This window comes from Calliopsis andreniformis, chromosome 9 (assembly GCF_051401765.1).
Source record: "Calliopsis andreniformis isolate RMS-2024a chromosome 9, iyCalAndr_principal, whole genome shotgun sequence".
Classification (NCBI taxonomy): domain Eukaryota; kingdom Metazoa; phylum Arthropoda; class Insecta; order Hymenoptera; family Andrenidae; genus Calliopsis; species Calliopsis andreniformis.
The window spans coordinates 7,227,650-7,250,894 of NC_135070.1; the positions used below are offsets into that span (position 1 = coordinate 7,227,650).

Here is a 23,245-nt window from a genome sequence, read left to right on the forward strand (position 1 = left end):
GAAGACACATAAGACGGTGATGCACAAACTTTTCAGTTACCATTGCGATAATTTCATTTTTCTCATTTATATTTCCCGTAATTTAGATAATGACGATTAAATTCTATGAAAAATTATAAACCTAAATCTTTTTGTGCATCGCTGCTAATGAAGAATACGTGCGGAGTGTACTATGCGAGTCGAACCACAGTGCCGAATGAAATCCAAAGTGTACACATAAAAATATTATAATAAATATCATCACAATAGAATTATCTCTATTTAATTAAAAAAAAAAAAAAAAAAAAAACGATTTGAGTACACTCCGCGCATGATATACTTGAATAATTTTCCCGTTTTTCACTATTCATCACACTCGCGGAATGAACTGGTGTTAACTCTTGAAGTACCAAAATAAAATCAATTTTAAACTTTTAATCATTTTTTCTAATTGTGTTACATCTATAATAATATTTACTTTCTGTTTATAAAATGTCACTCTTTATATTCTACATTAAAATGAATACAAATTACAATATACACTGTAATAAATTCAAATTATTTAATATTCATAGTACACTCACATAACTATTGACTATCATTTTGCTATTCCAAGAGTTAATTCAAGCAAGACGTTATCTTTTGTCAGACTATCATTTTCGACGAGACGATCTTCCCATCGAAATGTCGTACAATGTATAATAGTATAAATTACACTTTCGACTCGAATAATATGCCAACAGAAAGTTCTCTGTTAATAACCAAAAGTATACGCCAGTCATATTTGCACCCACTGATTTATTTCCGAAGATGATGAAGAGGTGCGAACTAAAATGAGCTTAAAAGCGACTAAACTGGAGTTAGCTAAGCTTGATCACGAGAACGTTTCTAATGGATAATCCTTTATAGGACGTTGAGCGTCGATTCACTCCAAAATCCTGTGGAATAAATTCCTTTCATCTACGTAGATCAATAAAGGTTCCATTTAAACTTCAGAAATAAAGGAGAACACTCGTAGTATCACAACGCGCAATCAATATTCGATGCGTCGACGATAAAAGTCACATCGCAGAGGCTGCATCGAATATGTCGTCTCATATTATATTTAAATAGTAGATTAAGACAATTTGTAGATATACGAGCTACCTTTATTTGTTGCACCCACGAAGAGGCGGAAAGTGAGAGTTGACAAGGAAAATGAAATCGATGGAGGAAGAAACGGAATAACTAAAATCGTGAAAATGTATCAGAGACGTATCTCCATCGCGTTACTTTTGAATGATTCGTGCAACTTACACTAGAAGAGTATATAATACACGTTGCATATAGTTTATTGCTTCCATATTAATTATTACGCAGAGTGTTTCAGAGAGGGTGAAACAATCGGGTAGGGGAAATAGAGTGAAATCTTTTTCACGTGAAATTTCCCTTTTGAGAAAATCGAATTTCAAAAATGTAACCGTATAGTGGGGAAGAGACTAAAATGAAGTTTGTTAAGCCGTGAATTAGAAAAGCGTATGCAATGAAGTTTCAAATTCGATTTTTTCGAAAACGAAGTTTCGTGGGAAAAAATTTAACTCTATATTCTTTTATTTATTTTTACACGTAGAATTCACTCGATTTCGATACCTACCTTGAAACATTCTATACATATACATATTTCTATTCGACTAATCATCCGATATTCGGTAATAAAGTATCGAGTAACATTCAATCGTTGCAACTATCATTAATAATCACTTCGTATTTGCATAACATCGGGCATTCCTGCCAAAGACATATAACACTCTTTGCAATAATACTTTCGTTTTTAAATATACATTCCAATCATTTTCATTGAACTTATTTAATTCTTTTTAGTTTCAATATTTAATAATACTTTTTGAGTTTTAATTAACGAAAGATTGAAGAAAGATTTAAATATATTCGTTATGCAAGTAGTTAAATAAGATTATTATTATATTATTGTCTGTAAAACACGATCTGAAATAAATGTATACACTTATTAATACGTATAGAAGGTAAATAGAGCATCTAAAAGTATATGTTTGGATATTTCTGTTGTATTTAAATTTATAGAAAAATGGCTAGAAGTGAATATTCATTTTGACAAATTTTTCTTTCAAAATGAATATTTTTTTACTATCATCACTTTCTAGTAAGTTAAAACACAACAGAGTTATTTAAGTGTATACTTCTATATACTCCTACCTGCATATACAATTTGGGACTTTAATAAAAGTATACAAAAGTATATAATGTTCACTATTACTAGAAAATTTATGCACTTACCAACAAATGTATACTAAATAAACATTTTTCGATGAAAACTGAAAATTTTCAGATAAAAGTTATGAAATAAATCGCATATTAGTAGGAAACTATTACTTTTAAAATGATCACATATTAGAAATCGTATTGTTGCGTACGAATTCTACGAATATCATTCAGTTTCGGATCTTAAATTTTTCTAAAATGGAAAACTAATTCAATTAGCATCATTTTGATGCACAGTTATATTATATTATAACTGTTTTCAATAATATAATGAGTAGTATTTGTGGCACATAACATGCTATTCACGAGCACAGAACATTAATGTTAAATTTAGTTTCAAAGCTGATGTTTAAATACTAGGTAGGAACAAGTGCATTTCAACTCCTGAAGTACATATTAGACATAATACTTAGTGAGTTTACTTTAGTTTTTTGGATTAATTGGCACAGCGTATACTAAATCCTTGCACATCACATACTACACAGTGGACACAGAAGCTCGCTGCTACTCATCAGCTCGATAAATCAAGGTCAGTTTGCACATACTTTGTGATTCTTGAATAAAACTACGAATCATCACTCAAGTTTGAAAATAAATTAGGAATATTTCCTTTAATTTTCATTCGAATTATTTTATTTTCCAGGTTGACGGCACTCAAGGGATGACGTCTTCTACTGAGCAACCAAAAAAAGATGTGCCACAACCCCCGCCAACTACTCCAATAAAAGCACAGAAACTAGTATCGCCTACTTCTGCAATGATTCCTAAAGCAGTTAACAATTTAGCTAATGGAACCTCGAAGGGCTTAAATTTGGAAGATAATAAAAATATGACACAAAATAAAAGAATGAAATTATCGAATACTTCCAAGAATACGTCCGCAAAAAAATTACGTCTTCCAAAATTAGTATCGACTACACCACAAGAAATTGCTCCCACTTCTAAAGTACAGTCCAACGTTATTTTACCGAAATTAATCGAACCATCTAGTGAAGTAGCTCGCGTTGCACACTGAATTATTCATTTTTATTAACATATGGTTATTAATTTATTATTGTATAAAATTAATTTTTGCTTGAAAATAATTAATTTTCTAACTGTAATACATATAGAAATATAAAAGATATCCATGTGTTAATAACCTATGTATTGTATACAGTTTCACAAAAATATGGATTTGTTTGGTACAGTATAAAAAATGTTACATCTACATTTAATCTTTAAAATCAATAATGCATATTTTTGTAGACAAGGAATAGGATTAGTAAGCGAAATAATACATGCTAAAAATATGTATAAACGGCTTTTAATGTACATAGCAAAATATATCTCCATTACATAAATGCTTTCAATATGTCAAAGTTAGAAGAGATCGTTGATTAAATCTACGATACGTCATATTTTATTAATTGAAAATATAATCCTGAGATAATTCGTCTTTTTTTATCAGCTAACGTATTAGTGCATTATTTGCTTAATTTTTTGAAATATGGTGTTTACAAAAAGAAACTGAAACGTTTATGGAAACAAGGTTCACAAAAAATGTGAAGCCTAATATGTTAATAGGAGATTCTAAAATACTTGATTGTAACAATTATATTATTGGCAGTTTTATGCTGTCATAAAAAAGAACTATGAAATACAGTAAATTAGAATATCTAGATTACATCTAGATTAATTTTTCTTTGGCAGTGGTGGTGGAACTAATCTAACTCCAGTAAAGTAAGGATGATTCAATCCCTTTCTTGCTGTTATCCTTTGATTAGGATCATAAGTTAGAAGTTTCTATAAAAATAAGAATTGTTAATATTAATATCAAACCATACCTAAATATTAACTAATTAATTACTACTGAAGCACAATCCTTACCAACAGCAAATCTTTGGCATCAGAATCAAAAGAAGGCACAACTTCATCTAAACATCGAGGTTCCCAATTTGGAAACATAGAAGTATAATTAGTTAATTGTGTTACACCTGGCCAGATACTTTCATCAGGTGTGCCTAATGTACGAAATATCCTGAAAAGTTGATCTATTTCCGAATCTCCTGGAAATAAGGCTCTCCTGGTTGCCTATAAAAACAACTATTACTATTTTTGAAAGTTTAGATTAATATAAAGTAAACAATGTTTTAACATTAATCATTTCTGTCTCATACAACAATGATATATTATTAGCATCAAAATTATACCATCTCTGCAAATATACAACCAAGGCTCCAAATGTCCACTGCAATAGAATATAATTTAGTTCCTAAAAGTATTTCTGGTGCTCTGTACCAAAGAGTTACTATTTCATGTGTATATGTTCGGACAGGAACACCAAATGTTCTAGCCAACCCAAAATCTGCCAATTTTATGTAGCCCTCACGATCTATTAACAGATTCTGTGGTTTTAAATCTCTGTGTAAAATGCAATGAAGATGGCAGAAGGAAATTGCTTTCAATAACTGATATAGATAGCTCTGTAAAAATAACAGACTTGTCTTTGAACAATGCATGCACCTACTTTTAACAGCGATTATTTTTCAGAGCAATACCTTTACAAGGGCTTGATCTAATCCTCCTTTAACAGAATCTAATAATTTTTTCAAATCCTGTTGCAAGAATTCAAAAACAAGATAAAGATGTTTGTCTCCATCTACCACATCAAACAACTGAACAATATTTGGATGAGCAAGTTCTCTTAACAAAGATATTTCTCGAATTGCAGTGGATGGAACACCTTCACTTTCCCTAATGTAAATTAATATTATTTTATTAGACATATATACATACTAATTGCATGATCATAAAACAGTTTATATTAGACTTATTTTGTTCTTTCAAGTAAAAATATACAAATATAAAGTAAGTTTTCAAATCTTGAAATATTATGTATTTACAACAGTAAAAAATATTGTAACTAAAACAATTTAAAGAAATATAATTGATGAGTATGTTTCATTGATTTGATGGTTAATATAAACACTGTACTACAACTAAGTACCACTAAAGGAGAAACTTATAGTGGAAATCCCAGTGATAGCATTTGTACTCATGATGAATTAATTAAAAGATATAAAATTAAAAACCAGGCGTGCATGACACAATGGGACAAGCTGAATAATGTGGTGCTACGAAAATTTAGTGTACCGTGGCCCCTGCAGATTCAGCTGACCCCAATGTGCAAGTTAGCAGATGTGTTAGCAATACATATAAGCAAAAATTCAGCCAATTTGGTAACCATTTTGGTCGTTGATAGAAATATTTTAATAATCCCTAATATATGCAAATTACTAAGACATTTATAATATTATTGGATAATAGATTATTAGCGCAAAGAAATAAAAGTTTTCTAAATATTTAAAAACTATACAATTTTAACAAAATATTGTTAAAATTAATAGAGATTTATTATATTCATGAAATATTAAGTATAGTGTGAAATATAAATTTAAAATACCTTAAATTACGTTAGTACATACGAAACAATAAAAATCATCTAACAAACTTATATTTTTTTAGGTGTATATACATGAATAAAAGATACTATTAATAATAAAGTTTCATTTCATTTTGTTAAGAATACCAAAACCAGATTCTACAGTATGTATTTAATATTCTTAGATTATTCTTTTTAGTAAAACTTTGATAGCCTTGAGTTAGTATTAAAGATATTCCCGCGTTTATTCTGCGATTAGGACATGTTCGACATTTTAATATAAATTAAAAGTTTAAAAAGTATGTATAAAAATTATAGTCGACGTACGTCTCAAGACGAATTTTCTTAAGTGCCACCAGTTTCCCAGTCAATTTATCTTTCGCTTTATAAACCACCCCATAGGTCCCTTCCCCTATTTTTTCGATCTTGACAAAGTTGTCCATAACCTCAACGTCAGTCTTGACGTTGTCGCTAGTATTTTGACACTCCGCCGTAATTGTGAATTTTTTATCACTTTCTGGATCTTAAGTGAAATTTCGTGTTTGTATAACATAGACGAACGATAAAACTTCCAATAAATAACTCTGTTAAAGGTATTTTATCGAAATTCTTTGTTTATCAACACCGCAAAACCACTTGACATGCGTACCCCATAGTAGCCATTTTTGTTAAGAGGGTTAGAATAATCGATTCGAGAAATCGATGGAATCGAACGATTATTCATACTATTAAATAATCATAACGTAACAGGTGAGTGACCCCAATAATGACCACTCTGTTTATTCGATTGTTTAACGCGTCAATTCATTAACGATAATTTTATTGAATTCTATTTGAAAACTGAAAAGATTTTATTTTATAACTGTCTTATATTTTAACTTTCTATAATTCAATCTGCTATAGATGATCAATATGTCTGGGATTTTTGATTAATTATTTTTCGTTGTTAATCCTTACTCAGACATTTGTAGTTTGAATCATTTGCCAACAGCGCATTCCAATAAGTAGAGATATACGTTCAACACTTATCATGTCTAACGCAGTTTACTTTCGGTAATTTAATGTAATCTAACGAGAACCGAGTGCTTTCTGCGTAGCAAATATCGTTGATAGAACAGTTACTTATCAACACAAATAAATTATAAAATGATCTCTAAGAAATCAAGGACAACGTATCGTGAAGTTCGAATTTCCCGCTGTCAAACGTATTATCGTAGGGCGTGGGACAAATGGCATACCCCCACTATGACCTATCATCGTCTCCTACTCTACTTTCATCGAACTTCACACTCCCATAAAACCTACTCCTGCCTGTGAGTACGCTACCTGTTCGATGCGAGCCACTAGTCATAATTCTCGTTTTCTAACTCCAAGCGCATGGCCGTAATTGAAAGATAGAATCAGTTTCTGATGCAACAGCTTTAAAAGTTATTTTTAATTGACCCAAAACTTTACTTCTTACCCTTTTCAACCGAATGAAGCATTAGAAAATATTACTTTCCCATGCATTTTCAAAACTCCACGTTGCTTCAGATGCCAAGATCCCCATTCGGGGTCATAACTTAAATAAAAAGGTACAATGTGTTCTTAATTTCAGTCAGACTGCTACCTCAGACTCAGACCAATATATTTAGACAAAATATTAGATTAATACCTAATTTTTAACACTTGGTCAAAATGAAGGTAATGCTTAATGCTTAACAACCTGTAACTTCGGCTTTCGGCGAAAATGAAAGTATCAGCAGAACATGATACCATAGGAGGTATCCTGATTTCTCAATACTTACCATTATGTAACTCTGGCTTTTGTCGAAATTAAAGGTAAGTATCAGGAGAACATGATACCATAGGAGGTATCCCGATTTCTCAATACTTACCAATATGCAACTTCAGAATTTGGCAAAATTAAAGGTAAGTATCAGGACAACATAATATCATAGGAGGTATCTGGAGTTCTCAATACTTACTAATATGTAACTTTGCCTTTTGGCAAAATTAAAGATATGTATCAGGAGAACATAATATCATAGGAGGTATCCCGATTTCTCAATACCTACCAATATGTAACTTTGGCTTTTGTCGAAATTAAAGGTAAGTATCAGGAGAACATGATACCCTAGGAGGTATCCTGATTTCTCAATACTTACCAATATGTAACTCTGGCTTTTGTCGAAATTAAAGGTGAGTATCAGGAGAACATGATACCATAGGAGGTATCTCGAATTCTCAATACTTACCAATATGCAACTTCCGAATTTGGCAAAATTAAAGGTAAGTATCAGGAGAACATAATAACATAGGAGGTATCTGGAGTTCTCAATACTTACTAATATGTAACTTTGCCTTTTGGCAAAATTAAAGATATGTATCAGGAGAACATAATATCATAGGAGGTATCCCGATTTCTCAATACCTACCAATATGTAACTTTGGCTTTTGTCGAAATTAAAGGTAAGTATCAGGAGAACATGATACCCTAGGAGGTATCCTGATTTCTCAATACTTACCAATATGTAACTCTGGCTTTTGTCGAAATTAAAGGTGAGTATCAGGAGAACATGATAGCATAGGAGGTATCACGATTTCTCAATACTTACCAATATGTAGCTCTGGCGATTGTCGAAATTAAAGGTAAGTATCAGGAGAACATGATACCATAGGAGGTATCCCGATTTCTCAATACTTACCAATATGTAACTCTGGCTTTTGTCGAAATTAAAGGTAAGTATCAGGAGAACATGATACCATAGGAGGTATCTCGAATTCTCAATACTTACCAATACGGAACTACAGAATTTGGAAAAATTAAAGGAAAGTATCAGGAGAACATGATACCATAGGAGGTATCCCGATTTCTCAATACTTACCAATATGCAACTTCAGAATTTGGCAAAATTAAAGGTAAGTATCAGGAGAACATAATATCATAGGAGGTATCTGGAATTCTCAATACTTACTAATATGTAACTCTGGCTTTTGTCGAAATTAAAGGTAAGTATCAGGAGAACATGATACCATAGGAGGTATCCCGATTTCTCAATACTTACCAATATGTAACTCTGGCGATTGTCGAAATTAAAGGTAAGTATCAGGAGAACATGATAGCATAGGAGGTATCACGATTTCTCAATACTTACCAATATGTAGCTCTGGCGATTGTCGAAATTAAAGGTAAGTATCAGGAGAACATGATACCATAGGAGGTATCCCGATTTCTCAATACTTACCAATATGTAACTCTGGCTTTTGTCGAAATTAAAGGTAAGTATCAGGAGAACATGATACCATAGGAGGTATCTCGAATTCTCAATACTTACCAATACGGAACTACTGAATTTGGAAAAATTAAAGGAAAGTATCAGGAGAACATGATACCCTAGGAGGTATCCTGATTTCTCAGTACTTACCAATATGTAACTCTGGCTTTTGTCGAAATTAAAGGTAAGTATCAGGAGAACATGATACCATAGGAGGTATCTCGAATTCTCAATACTTACCAATATGCAACTTCAGAATTTGGCAAAATTAAAGGTAAGTATCAGGAGAACATGATACCATAGGAGGTATCCCGATTTCTCAATACTTACCAATATGTAACTCTGGCTTTTGTCGAAATTAAAGGTAAGTATCAGGAGAACATGATACCATAGGAGGTATCTCGAATTCTCAATACTTACCAATACGGAACTACAGAATTTGGAAAAATTAAAGGAAAGTATCAGGAGAACATGATACCATAGGAGGTATCCCGATTTCTCAATACTTACCAATATGCAACTTCAGAATTTGGCAAAATTAAAGGTAAGTATCAGGAGAACATAATATCATAGGAGGTATCTGGAATTCTCAATACTTACTAATATGTAACTTTGGCTTTTGGCAAAATTAAAGATATGTATCAGGAGAACATAATATCATAGGAGGTATCCCGATTTCTCAATACCTACCAATATGTAACTTTGGCTTTTGTCGAAATTAAAGGTAAGTATCAGGAGAACATGATACCATAGGAGGTATCCCGATTTCTCAATACTTACCAATATGTAACTCTGGCTTTTGTCGAAATTAAAGGTAAGTATCAGGAGAACATGATACCATAGGAGGTATCCCGATTTCTCAATACTTACAAATATGTAGCTCTGGCGATTGTCGAAATTAAAGGTAAGTATCAGGAGAACATGATACCATAGGAGGTATCCCGATTTCTCAATACTTACCAATATGTAACTCTGGCTTTTGTCGAAATTAAAGGTAAGTATCAGGAGAACATGATACCATAGGAGGTATCTCGAATTCTCAATACTTACCAATACGGAACTACAGAATTTGGAAAAATTAAAGGAAAGTATCAGGAGAACATGATACCATAGGAGGTATCCCGATTTCTCAATACTTACCAATATGCAACTTCAGAATTTGGCAAAATTAAAGGTAAGTATCAGGAGAACATAATATCATAGGAGGTATCTGGAATTCTCAATACTTACTAATATGTAACTTTGGCTTTTGGCAAAATTAAAGATATGTATCAGGAGAACATAATATCATAGGAGGTATCCCGATTTCTCAATACCTACCAATATGTAACTTTGGCTTTTGTCGAAATTAAAGGTAAGTATCAGGAGAACATGATACCATAGGAGGTATCCCGATTTCTCAATACTTACCAATATGTAACTCTGGCTTTTGTCGAAATTAAAGGTAAGTATCAGGAGAACATGATACCATAGGAGGTATCCCGATTTCTCAATACTTACAAATATGTAGCTCTGGCGATTGTCGAAATTAAAGGTAAGTATCAGGAGAACATGATACCATAGGAGGTATCCCGATTTCTCAATACTTACCAATATGTAACTCTGGCTTTTGTCGAAATTAAAGGTAAGTATCAGGAGAACATGATACCATAGGAGGTATCTCGAATTCTCAATACTTACCAATACGGAACTACAGAATTTGGAAAAATTAAAGGAAAGTATCAGGAGAACATGATACCATAGGAGGTATCCCGATTTCTCATTACTTACCAATATGCAACTTCAGAATTTGGCAAAATTAAAGGTAAGTATCAGGAGAACATAATATCATAGGAGGTATCTGGAATTCTCAATACTTACTAATATGTAACTTTGGCTTTTGGCAAAATTAAAGATATGTATCAGGAGAACATAATATCATAGGAGGTATCCCGATTTCTCAATACCTACCAATATGTAACTTTGGCTTTTGTCGAAATTAAAGGTAAGTATCAGGAGAACATGATACCATAGGAGGTATCCCGATTTCTCAATACTTACCAATATGTAACTCTGGCTTTTGTCGAAATTAAAGGTAAGTATCAGGAGAACATGATACCATAGGAGGTATCCCGATTTCTCAATACTTACAAATATGTAGCTCTGGCGATTGTCGAAATTAAAGGTAAGTATCAGGAGAACATGATACCATAAGAGGTATCTCGAATTCTCAATACTTACCTTTATTTTCGCCAAAACCCAAAGTTATATGTTGGTAGGTACCAGGAGAACATGATACCACTAGAAGTATTTAGAGTTCTCAATACTTACCATCGTGTAGCTTTGGCTTTTGTGGAAAATATAGATAAGTATCAGGAGAAGATGGTACCAAAAGAGGCATTTCGAGTTCTTAATTGTGGTTAATGTGTAACAATAGCTTTTGTGCAACACGTGCTGAAGTATGAGGATAACATGATGTGATAGAGTGTATCTTGGAGTTTTAACGAAGTTACTAAAAATGCCAAGTTTCAATAATAAACGTAATATCTTTGGACAGAGAAGGAGGAACGTGACAGGTGTGGTGTGTAAGTAATGTAGAAACGTTCGGTGTTTGTACAATGACTTTTACTCTTATAAATTGTTTAAGAATATTTCATACAATTGTAATGTACAATTTTTTGAACATAATAATAGGAAAGTCCAATGAGTCTTGTACATAGATCATGAAATGTAATGCGCACTTTTCGGAAGTTCTGGAACGACTGAAGAACACGCTGGCTGTGCAAGGTATTTATGCCTTGTTGATTTGATGCAAAACAGGTAAACTGGGCAATAAAGATTAATGCATCATTAGGATTGCCATATGCTGGGACAAGACGTTTTCCTTTGACGTCATAATGTAAAAAAGTGATGGTGTACCGCAGGCAATGTAGTCGTTATATGACTCCTTGAATAAAAGGCTGAGAAGAATGCAATTGAATACAACGTTTTATTTCATTATCATTGTATATAAAATATTTTAAATAAATTTTAAAATCTTTATCATGCAAGAATATTTGTAAATATGATGATTATATTTATTATAATAAATTAACATACAATCTCTAATACATATATAATTTATATTTTATTTTGCATCACTGTAGTTTATATAATTTTCTTTCATGACTGATACATACATTTACATATTGTAGAGTGATTTATTTTGCTTTCCTAATGTTTAAAATAATTTCATGCACAAATTATTATTATCCTCATTTGAGATACATTATGTACTTATAAACTATAGCTGTTATACACTGTTGTGTTAATATGATGCATAATTAATAAGCATATGTATTATTTTGTGAATTAATTATAAATATTGGAATGTAGCATAATATAATTGTGGTATGTACTAATCCCTTATTGCATGGTCCAAATTCAGCACACACAAATGTGTGCATAAAGTTTATTTTAATATCTAATATATTAGATGCTCTGTTTTTCCGTAGCTTTGTTTGTAGTTTACTCATAAAATTGTTTCATAAATTTAATCCTCTTTACTGTTTCAATTATTTAAAAAATGTTTTCATGTAATAAAGGGTTAATATATTAAAATCCAAGAGTACTATAAAGTAGATGCACCATAAGATAAAAGGAAACATTTTAATACATCAACTATGTCAGAGTAAGTATCTCCTGCATGGTTGAAAATATTTGCATTTATTCAGCATAAATGCAACACTGATATGGAATATTAACATGCATAATTAAATATATTTTATGCTGTTTATTTCATAATGAATATGCAATATGTATTTCAGATATAATGGTCATAATTTGTTGATATAAGAATCAATTAGATAAAATTAAATCAAATGGCTTCAAGCACGAGAATTATAATTTAATACAGTTACTGCAATTATAACGAAGCAGTATAGTCATTGTGAAACAATATAAAATGATTCCAGGTTTTAATAATGCAACTACCATGTTATCATGAAAGCATTTTAAACAATATAGATACCAAATTTTAATAAAAAGAAAGTAAATGTAAAAATCATAAGAAAGAAATCATTAATTAAAAAACTGTGAACATGACAATTATGGCATTATTATAATATGTGGCAGTATTACGATAACACACAATAAATGTTTTTGTATACGTTAATAATCATATTAATTATCATTATAGAATAAATGTTTGATTCATTACTAAGATACCACTAATATGTTAGAGCTAATAATAAATTGCTTTAAATTAGAATAAAAGTGAGTAAAATTGTTTTAAGTTAAAATCCAAAAAAATCAGCTTATTTTTTAAATTTACATTTGACTACATAAATTAGAACTAAATATGTTCTACCAATACTTATATACATTGTATACATTATTAAAACAATGAAATTACAGAATCCTACTTAAATTAGAAAAAATTAGGTAATAAACAAAAAATTATATATCTCATAAAGGTCCATACAGATACATTTTTTGAAAGGTTTTTCTTTTGACAAGAAATGAGTTTACTAAGGATAGTAAATAATGAATCGTATTCACAAAATGTTCCTTATACGTAAATAAAGCAAGTGTCATACAAATACACCCGCGTAAATGTATCTAAATATTACACTACAAGGCGCATTGAGTCTTAGTACAATTGTTCTAAATGGATGACTAGAGCACACATTTCGGCTGTTGATTATCTAATCTGTGCTAAGATCTATGATGGCCCATTTTCAAATTATGTCAGATTTTCTTGTTAAGCATTATCAACTGCAGTGAGATAAATAGTTCATTGGAAATTATATTATATGTTAAATTGTGTATTGTAAAGTAAAATTAATTAGTTTTTTCGTCTCCAAGTAATCAATCATTTTTAAATAATATAATACCAAAGAGCAAGTAAAATTGGGCCTCTCATCCATATGTTATTAAAATCTAGCGTTCCTGTTAAAAAGTAAAAGTTAGTAGACTTAAAAATTATGAATTATTTCAATGGAAATAATCGTGTCAAGAAAAAACAGCTTTTTGATGTGGGTTTAATTGATTCCTGTAACGTCGTGCTATGAAAGCAGCAATCACCTGGAAGAGAATAAATAAACACAATTTAAAATGAGCTGAGTGGACATTACTGAAACTACTGATATATATTAAGCTCTTCAAATGTTGTATGATGTTGTGTTGTACATAAAACGTGTGAGTGACAGAAATTGCCTTTCTTAATATCAGTGTGATAATGTGTCAAATAAAAAACCACAACATGAAACCACCCACCATTTATTAGGAGGATCATATGAGGCAACAGAGGACATAGCGATGGTGTTAGACTAGAGGAAAGCACTAGGATTAGCTCGTGGATCTTTCTGATTCCTGTACCGGACGGTCAACCAAACACCAATGAACTGTAATGGGTATATAGCATTAACTAAATAATACTGTTCATTGCAACAGACTGAAACATTTCACAAATATAACATATTTTCTAAGCAACATATGCAATGTTCACAATGGTCCTTTAAAATGAATGTAAAAATATATTAATTAAAAAATATTATAGAGAATAGTAATATTAATAACATTTTACCTCAGTAAAACTGAAGAATAATCCTATGCTGCCACACAATTTGAATGCATAATCAATCGTAGATTGTAGCTTTTGCATACATGATGTACACGCACATCCTGGATCTGTAGTATACTGGCAACAAATTTTCTAAAACAGATATGATAAAATTGTGACAATTTTTAGACATTGCATGTGACTTAACATGTACTTATAACTATTTACATTGACAGCTTTGCAAGACAATGGATGCTGTTCATCTAAAATGTCAGTCACAGTGCTGTTAAATCCACAGCAATTAAAAGTAGTTTGTACTTTTCCTCTCAAATCATCTGCAACATGCCTCCAACCCTAAAAATGTTCAAGTTATCTTTGGTTTTGAAAAATAATCATACATTGAATAATGATTCAAGCATATTTATAATACCTGCTCTGCTAGTTGTTCTTGTTGTTTGGTGTTAACAGCAAGACACGCACAAGCAATACTGAATTGAATCAGAAACAGTAAGAACAAAATAAGCATGTACTATACAAATTTGATTAAGGATTATATTAATACAACATTATGAATATATTGTTAAACTATTGAACAACTTAATTATTATTGTTTTATTCTTGCTTGATTATAAACTTTGAAAAGGATACAAAGAATAATAAAACTTGATGATGCTTAACAGCACCAATAAGCCCTATTATTGAAATCAGAATTAATATTACACCACATGCTAAGATTCCTCCAATTATAGGAAGATTTGTGACTAATGCAGAAGCCCTTCCGTAGACAGCAACACCAATTAAAATAAATGCAACAACCTAAAATGTTGAAATACATGTTAATATAACTTTCATGGATATCGATTTACATCAAGGAACAATTTTATGCATATTTATGCAATTCAAAAATATTAAAGGAAACTTGCCCTATTTTTAATGATTACTTTCACTTACTGATTGTCTACAATATCTATCAAGTATTCAAATGAGGTCAGAAAATACTTTCCAACAAAGTGCATTAAATAGTGTTTACCCAGTGAAAATAGGAGATAAATAGTGAACTTGTGATCAAAGATAATGAGGGAAAAATGGAGCATTAATGTTTTGTACTATAGAGAAGCATATGAAGATTAAAGTAAAATATGAATAAAGTCAAAGGTATTATATTCGAAGTAATCTATACGCTAATAATCTCAGAAGTTTTGCTTACAATATAAAGGATGTTTAGTGCCGTTAATGCATTTTTCGAGCACGTAAAGCCGCCACACATCTTCGTATATGAGTCTTTTTCCTCACGACGTGTTTACTCACGAGTATAAATTCTCAATTTATTCAATCACAGTATTCTAAGAATTTGCACTTTGTTTTGGATATAAAGAATTAAAGAGAGAAATCCATGTACACCAATTAAGAGGCTGAATAAATTGGAATAAATGTCTCAGCACCCCTATACTGACGGCAGCAACTTACGACTGCTTGCACTGCACATTTCGAGTAAATTCGAACGAGTTCGATCTCTCGATGCACTATGGCGCGCGAACTTCAAATTCTTAAAAGAAACGACTTATTTGAGTTAACTGTGCTTTCGTCAATTTTTAATGAGATACTATACGTTTTGAGTAATACTAATAGTAATTTCATTATTTTTAGTTATTTTTAATGTGATATTTCTAAATTTTTTACGAGTACGACAACTTAAGTTACCTGAACAAAATCAAATAGATGTGAAAATATATCGATCGTAAATTGTGAAAGATTCTTATTCTTCTAGCTGGATGGTTTAATTATAATAATACGATTTAAAAAATAGTTTTCAGCATTGTAGTAGATATATAGGGTGTTTCATAACATGTGGGACCCACTTCGGAAATTGCTTGTATGTTTAAAAACAATGGAAAAAAGTCATATAAACACATGTCCTATCTATCTTCGTTTATGAGATATAATGAATTTTACAAACAGAGCAAACTCTCTGTTCGGCCTGGACACGTATTTATATGACTTTTCTTCATTGTTCTTAGGCATACAATTGATACTTACAATACAGTGTGTCCCACATGTTATGAATCACCCTGTACATCTAGGATGTAAAGAAAACGAAAATGAAATGTTTCTACCATTCATAAGTAGGATACCAATAACATACTTTTTTTAAGTTATACAATTCTATAATATTGAAGATCATTTGAGTGCATCAATTTCAGTGTAAAATTCGGTGCGAAATTTTCCTCGTTCTTTTAAAGATCACTCAATTCTCGCAATAAAAATAGATACCATAAATACAGCGCGATAACAAGTGTAAAGATTAAACAGTCAACATACGAAATTCCAATTAACTGTACGAGATAACGTGTAAGAGTGTTGTGTGTCTATTGGATACAAGATTTATTCAAAATAATGAATGTTTAATATCATAAATCGTAATACGTACAGTTTTCCGGTATATCTACCTCTTTGTGAAGAGTTTCCTTTGATGTGCATTTAATAGAAAATATGCATTTATAAGAAAATAATTTTCTTATTGAATTGAATATGCCATTGCAAATTAAAAAATAAAATTAAAAAGAGGGTAAATATGCGAAAAACATTTGAATATGTGTATAGAAACCCTGCGTACAGTTTCTAAACAGAAATTCTTATAATAAGATACATTGTACATGAACATGCAATTACTTACGTAATCAAGTACCTTCTAAACAAAACAGTATCATTGTATTAAATACACAAGTATTGTTACACGCACTGATACACGTGACATCTCCAATATTTTGTTTCGCTTCTTCCGGTGGAGCGATTTCAAATGATCAAATTTTCAAAATTTAAAACTAACTTATAATTGAGTACCTCTGTACCGAACAATGTTCGTACTTCTGTTTGAAACAATTAGTTCGTCTCAATAAATATTATCCTCGTTCACAGACTTCTGTATCAGCTTTAAACGTCTTCTCGCTTTGTTAATGTTTTAGATATACGACATCTGTCTGGAAATTTCATCATATGAATTAATGTTTACCAAATGCTAAAAACAAGAGAATGTCACTTGTTTAAAATTGCTTCTTTTGGTACCTCCATTCCATTGAATAATTTTATCGACTACTTCTTTGTACTGTGATAAATTATATGGCACAAGTGTTTAAAATTATAAAGTTGCAATATTCTATACTTCTTGTAGCTACTACCGAGTAAATTTAGCGTTCGCGTTTAGTGCGATAGATAATTCTAATGTGCATATTTTCATATGGTGCGTGTTTGCAATACTCTGCATTTGCCATAATTGGTACACGTGTTATCATGTTATCTATAACCTTGGTAATTACATCTCGTTCTATTTCTATCATTACTTTCAGGATATGAATTAAAATGTGCATACTATGTATGTATTTCTAAAGACAATATCAGAATATTTTAATCCATCTGTTCACGTAATTTGATAAAATAGTGAAAGGTAAATAGGACCTGTTATAAACAAAATATTTTGAAAACAGAGAACAGAACTACAATTCAGTGTTAACTACATTGTAATTACAGTGTTATTAATTAAAACTGTATAATCAACACTGTAATTACAGTGTAATTCATTATTAACACTGATTTCATTATTAACATATTAATTAACACTGAATTGTAATTATAGTTACTGTTCTCTGTTTTAAAAATATTTTGTTTATAACAGAACCTATTTGAATTATCTTTTACTATTTTATCACATTACGTGTAACAAATGAATTAAAATATTCTGATATTGTCTTTAGAAATACATGCATAATATGCACATTTAATTCATATCCTGAAAGTAATGATAGAAATAGAGCGAGATGTAAGTACCAAGGTTATAGATAATATGATAACACGTGTACTAATTATGGCAAATGCAGAGTGTTAATGCAAAGTGTTAATTACACTGTAATTAACACTGTAGAATCTGATTTCAAATTAAAAATAGTAATGTTGGAGATCCTGTAATTAATTGCATCACCGAATATTAATTCAAAGAAATTATTTTATTCCTAGTTTTAGATTTCAGAGTATTCTAGAAATTCATTCTGTTTGTTTTCGCTACCTCAAAGGTAGTAGTGATTTTTACTAATGGAAAAGTGGGGATTGCCCGAAATTCGATTGTGATAACAGATTCACTGATAAACTGATATATAAAATGTAGTACACCGTCATTAGGCTCTCACATTATCTACTTAGAATGCAGTGAAAAGAGGCACGAAGAACATCAAACGTCGTTCATCCTGGTGGCATTGTCTCGTTTCATCACTATCTCTGTAAGCAACATTACTAAGCAGACTTACATTCAATTACCATTTAATAGAATTTTCCTATGTTTTACCATCGTAAAGAAATCTCAAATTAAAATAATATTTCGATTGTGTAATCGTAAATATTCAATTGACGCTAACAAATAAAAAATTAAAAATGTTCTAAAAGTTCTGAAGTTGGATAATAGTTTACAAAATAATTTCCTAATAATTGGTCTCAATTATTCCAGTCCAGTAAAAGAAGAAATAAGAAGTATGAACGAATCGCGCATCAAATGGTGGCCGCAGTATTTAGCAGCGATTACAGGTAATTTTAGAGCAAGTGACCTAAATCGTAGGAAACCTAATTCTCGTCTAACGAGAATCCAGCCCTTTAGTCATACAGATAGAACTATAAGTTTAACGAGCTCTAAAGTCTATTTTTAGAATGAATGTAACTAAAATTCTAGAAACTACTATGTATCTTGTATAGGACAGATAAGACCATTAACGTACCATTAGCTACGAATTATCCAAACTTATTGATTTTGCATGGTTTCATAGAATATTCATAATTCAATCAGAGCGCTTATAGGAGAGAAATCACCTTATATGATCCTGTTAGGAACGTGATTACTCTTTTATAACCATGCTGTAGCTACCTTGATTCAATTTTAAGGAACATAAAATATACATAAATTTACTATTTCAAAGACGATAATCGACCTCATGTCTTCATCGACAACCTGATCTTTTCTCTATCTCTAACTAAACAGTCCTTTATGATGCAATATAATACAGGGTATCCCAGAACTGGTGATATAAACGAAAAAAGGTTGAATAAAAATTGTTGATATCATATTTCGTTTTCAAAAAAATTGACTTCGAATTTTAACCGAGTACAAGTATACCGAATTACTTACAGTTTTAATCGTTTGAGGAGTAAACAGAAAAAGAGGAATGCTTCTAGCGTACAGTAGAGACAGTCAGTAGTCAGACCGAGTATCCCCCTTACCCCGTCTACTCTTCAAGCACCCAAACCTGTACTTCCGTATGTTTGTACCCAACCATAATTCAAACTCAATTTTCTCGAAAATGAAGCACGATACCAAAAAGCTTATTCTATATTTTCGACTTGTTTTTTCATATAAAATCACTGGCTCTTCGCTTGTGCCATCAGTTCTGGGACACCCTGTTATTATTATCTCTATATTACTGTCTTCTCATTCTCATATTTCTCATAATATATTCTTCACTTCCCCCTTCCCAAAACAGCCACCTTGTCGATGGCAACGTCAGGCTCTCACATAGGCTGGACGTCCCCGATCCTACCAAAGCTGAAGTCTCCAGACTCTCAACTACACCTTACCTCGGATGACGCTTCATGGATCGCCTCATTCACTCTCCTCGGCTCGATCCCTGGCAACGTACTCGCAGCACTATTAGTAGACCGCATCGGTCGCAAAATCTGCCTTCTGGTAGGAGTGGTGCCACTCGCCATTGGTTGGGTCCTAATAATCACAGCCTGGAACCCGTACGTCCTCTACGTGTCAAGGTTCACCAGCGGGATCGGCCTCGGCGTGGCGTACGTCGTCTGTCCCATGTACATCGGCGAGATCGCTGATAAAGAAATCAGAGGTTCCATGGGGTCCTTTATCAAGCTAATGGTAACATTCGGCGAGCTCTACGCGCACGTGATTGGCCCCTTCGTCTCGTACGAATGCCTGGCCTACAGTTGCGCTCTAATCCCCGTAGTCTTCTTTCTAACATTCACCTGGATGCCAGAGTCCCCTTACTATTTATTAATGAGGAATCGCGAGAAGGACGCGGTGAAAAGTTTGAAGCGCCTGAAGAGGCACGCTTCAGAGAACCAGCTGGAGGAGGACCTGGAGCAAATGCAGAAGACAGTGATCCGTGACCTGAGCGACAAGGGACACTTCTGGGACCTCTTCAACACCACTGGGAACAGGAAGGCTGTGCTGGTCAGCTTTGGCCTCCAGCTGATCCTTCAGTTCAGCGGCATAGCCGCCATAGAATCGTACACGCAAGAGATTCTCGAGGAGGCTGACACGGGATTGTCTGCTGCGATTGCAGTGATCATTCTGAGCGTTCTTCAACTAGTTGCTGGCGTGGGGGCTGCAGCTTTGGTGGACCAGCTAGGGAGGAGACCCTTGCTCCTGGTCACCACTCTGCTCGGCGGGCTGTCCTTGACCGTTGCTGGAGCGTTTTACTTATTAAAGTTCCAGATGCTAGTGGATATGACCGACTTTGGTTGGATTCTTCATGCCTCTGTAATATTTTACGAGCTTATTATCGCGTTAGGCTTAAACCCATTGCCCTACATGATGCTGGGAGAGCTTTTCCCGACGAACGTGAAAGGGGCTGCCGTGTCCTTGGCGAACATATGGGGTTCCCTTTTAGCATTTATCGTTTCGAAGATGTACCAAGTTGTATCGGATTCTTGGGGGGTTTACGCTTCATTTGGTTGGTTCGCGGCTACCTGTTACCTTGGGATCATCTTTATCTTTTTCATGGTCCCGGAAACGAAAGGGAAGTCGCTGTTGGAGATACAGGAGGAATTGAACTGTAGGAAGAAAACGAAGAAGCAAGATATAAAGAAAAATGAGAGGGATATTCGTGTAAGTACCATAGTTTAAACTAGGCACTAAATGAAAAGTCCTACTTTATTTTCGTAATTTTTATAGATAGCGTTTTATTCGATAGAAAATGATAGACTATTGATTAGTACTTACAACGAAATCTCTTACTAGAGGTAATTAGACTTATAGGTTGTTTTGTTATTGAAGTTGAATCTACGAGGCGATAATTATTACCATTTTTCACGTCTTTGAAATTCTGAGGATAAAAGAAGTATTTGATCTTACCAAAGTAAAATTTCAGCAAAGATATTAAAGATGGTAATGTTTATCGTCTCACTTAAAAAAAATTCAAACATAAAAATATTCAATATCAGGAACAGAAAGAAAGTATTTACTATTTTAAAATGAGAAGATTTTTTAAATGAATACTTGCCAAGCTTTGATCTAAATACCAAAGTCTAATTATCAAACGTTTAAGCGTTAGGAACAACTGTTTATTCCTTAAATGTGGGCCCTTATATGTATAATTCATTTGCATGAATTTGCTTCGGTTGAGATGACCAGTTTATTCTTTTTTGACTAAGTTTTTATGATTGATTATTGAAGAATACGTATCATACAGTTTCTTTTATATATCATCTTCACTAGTGAAGATAAGTGTAGATTTGTTAATTTTCAAAATAACTGACTGAGAGTAGCACGAAGCAGCGAGAAGGTAATATGAACAATTCAAATCTTTATATACATGTAATTATTCTTTTACATTTTTTATGCAATGCACAAATAATCAGTATTTCTCAACGATACATCGTGTATGTAATCAAGGGTAGTGTTATCAACCGAAGCGATTCTAACAAAGGATAACGTAAATTCGTTTTGATAGAAGACCATCAAATGAATCTTTCGAAAATCGTGCGAAAGTGTACACGTGTGCGACTATAGGGCCCCGATCGTGTGAAGAGCAAATTCGCATGACCATCTTCTGTCCCTTTCAGGCAGGGTTAAACGTTGAGACTGATAGATATTAATTAATCGTAAACTATATATTTATTTATCGTCGAACAATGTCGCAGAATGCATATTACAGAACTGATTTAACGTGTGGTCAATGGTAATGAAGTTATTTAATCCGCGGATCACCAAAGTATTAATAATTGAACAGGGTAATTTGATGAAACGAAGAGACCCTAATTACCAATCATGAACTTATGAAGAGGATTAACGTGAAAAGGGTTGAATTAATTTTGAAACAAATGAACAGACTGAAAGTACGACGAAATGATTATAACAGGCATGTGTTAATATGTGATCCACGGATTAAATATAAACAAAATTTGAAGGGTGAATGTTTTTTTCTGCGATTAGATCGACGATTAGGAACATCTTTTATCCCTTTGAGGCAGGGTGCAAGAAAACATAATTGATACAACGATTACGATTAAACGTTATCAAAGCGCGCCGCGCACCGTCGCGGATGTTGAAAATTGCGCGCGTTAATGGCCCTGATGCAAGAAGGATTTAGGTGAGCACCATAGCATGACCATTTATCCTTTATTTATCCCTTTTAGGCAGGGTGAAACCTAGCAGTATGAGAAGTGCAAAATATAATTGGCCCGATTATAATTAACTATTTCTTATTGTATTATTATACATATATCCTGTTATTACTCAATGAACAACAAATGTGTATCATATATCATGCTGCACACGGCACGGTTCAATCTTACATTGATTATGATTGCTCAATCTGATTAATTATGGATAATCAATTAAGATTAATCAAGACTTTTACGTCGCGTTAGATCTATCGTGAATTAAGTACTACGATTGAAATATTATGAATCAAGTTTCTGCGATCTGTCTGCAGCATGATGTATTCGTAAAATATGTTTTGATCTGAGTATCAAATATACATATGTTCACGCAATTGCACGACTCTCTACAAG

At 32.4% G+C, this 23,245-nt stretch overlaps 4 protein-coding genes across 7 annotated transcripts; 2 read left to right on the plus strand and 2 right to left on the minus strand.

Annotated features, from left to right (window-relative positions):
- The first annotated feature begins 66 nt into the window (after positions 1-66).
- On the plus strand, positions 67-3,416 carry LOC143184093 (uncharacterized). The gene is made up of 2 exons (XM_076386081.1): positions 67-2,785; positions 2,900-3,416. The coding sequence occupies exon 2, from the start codon at positions 2,918-2,920 to the stop codon at positions 3,269-3,271; it is 354 nt and encodes a 117-aa protein (XP_076242196.1). The 5' UTR covers positions 67-2,785; positions 2,900-2,917; the 3' UTR covers positions 3,272-3,416.
- Positions 3,417-3,673: 257 nt separating this feature from the next.
- LOC143184092 (cyclin-dependent kinase 2) lies at positions 3,674-6,320 on the minus strand. Its single transcript, XM_076386080.1, has 5 exons — positions 6,008-6,320; positions 4,797-4,992; positions 4,449-4,721; positions 4,126-4,329; positions 3,674-4,041 (listed from the first exon to the last, which is right to left on the minus strand). The coding sequence occupies exons 1-5, from the start codon at positions 6,121-6,123 to the stop codon at positions 3,931-3,933; spliced, it is 900 nt and encodes a 299-aa protein (XP_076242195.1). The 5' UTR covers positions 6,124-6,320; the 3' UTR covers positions 3,674-3,930.
- A 5,210-nt stretch (positions 6,321-11,530) lies between these two features.
- On the minus strand, positions 11,531-15,907 carry Tsp97e (Tetraspanin 97E). 4 transcript variants are annotated; one of them, XR_013002534.1, is made up of 7 exons: positions 15,666-15,907; positions 15,107-15,274; positions 14,889-14,987; positions 14,687-14,812; positions 14,483-14,611; positions 14,173-14,300; positions 13,366-13,980 (listed from the first exon to the last, which is right to left on the minus strand). XR_013002534.1 is itself a non-coding variant. In XM_076384220.1 (6 exons), exons 1-6 carry the CDS (start codon positions 15,723-15,725, stop codon positions 11,853-11,855), a joined length of 606 nt encoding a protein of 201 aa, XP_076240335.1. In that variant the 5' UTR covers positions 15,726-15,907; the 3' UTR covers positions 11,531-11,852. The 4 variants fall into 4 exon arrangements, 3 of the variants coding, with proteins under 3 accessions (XP_076240335.1, XP_076240336.1, XP_076240334.1); XM_076384220.1 differs by lacking the exons at positions 13,366-13,980; positions 14,173-14,300 and adding an exon at positions 11,531-11,876; XM_076384221.1 differs by lacking the exon at positions 14,173-14,300.
- A 3,068-nt stretch (positions 15,908-18,975) lies between these two features.
- Positions 18,976-21,356, plus strand: LOC143183333 (facilitated trehalose transporter Tret1). Its single transcript, XM_076384856.1, has 2 exons — positions 18,976-19,027; positions 19,975-21,356. Exons 1-2 carry the CDS (start codon positions 18,976-18,978, stop codon positions 21,354-21,356), a joined length of 1,434 nt encoding a protein of 477 aa, XP_076240971.1.
- The last annotated feature ends 1,889 nt before the right edge of the window (positions 21,357-23,245 follow it).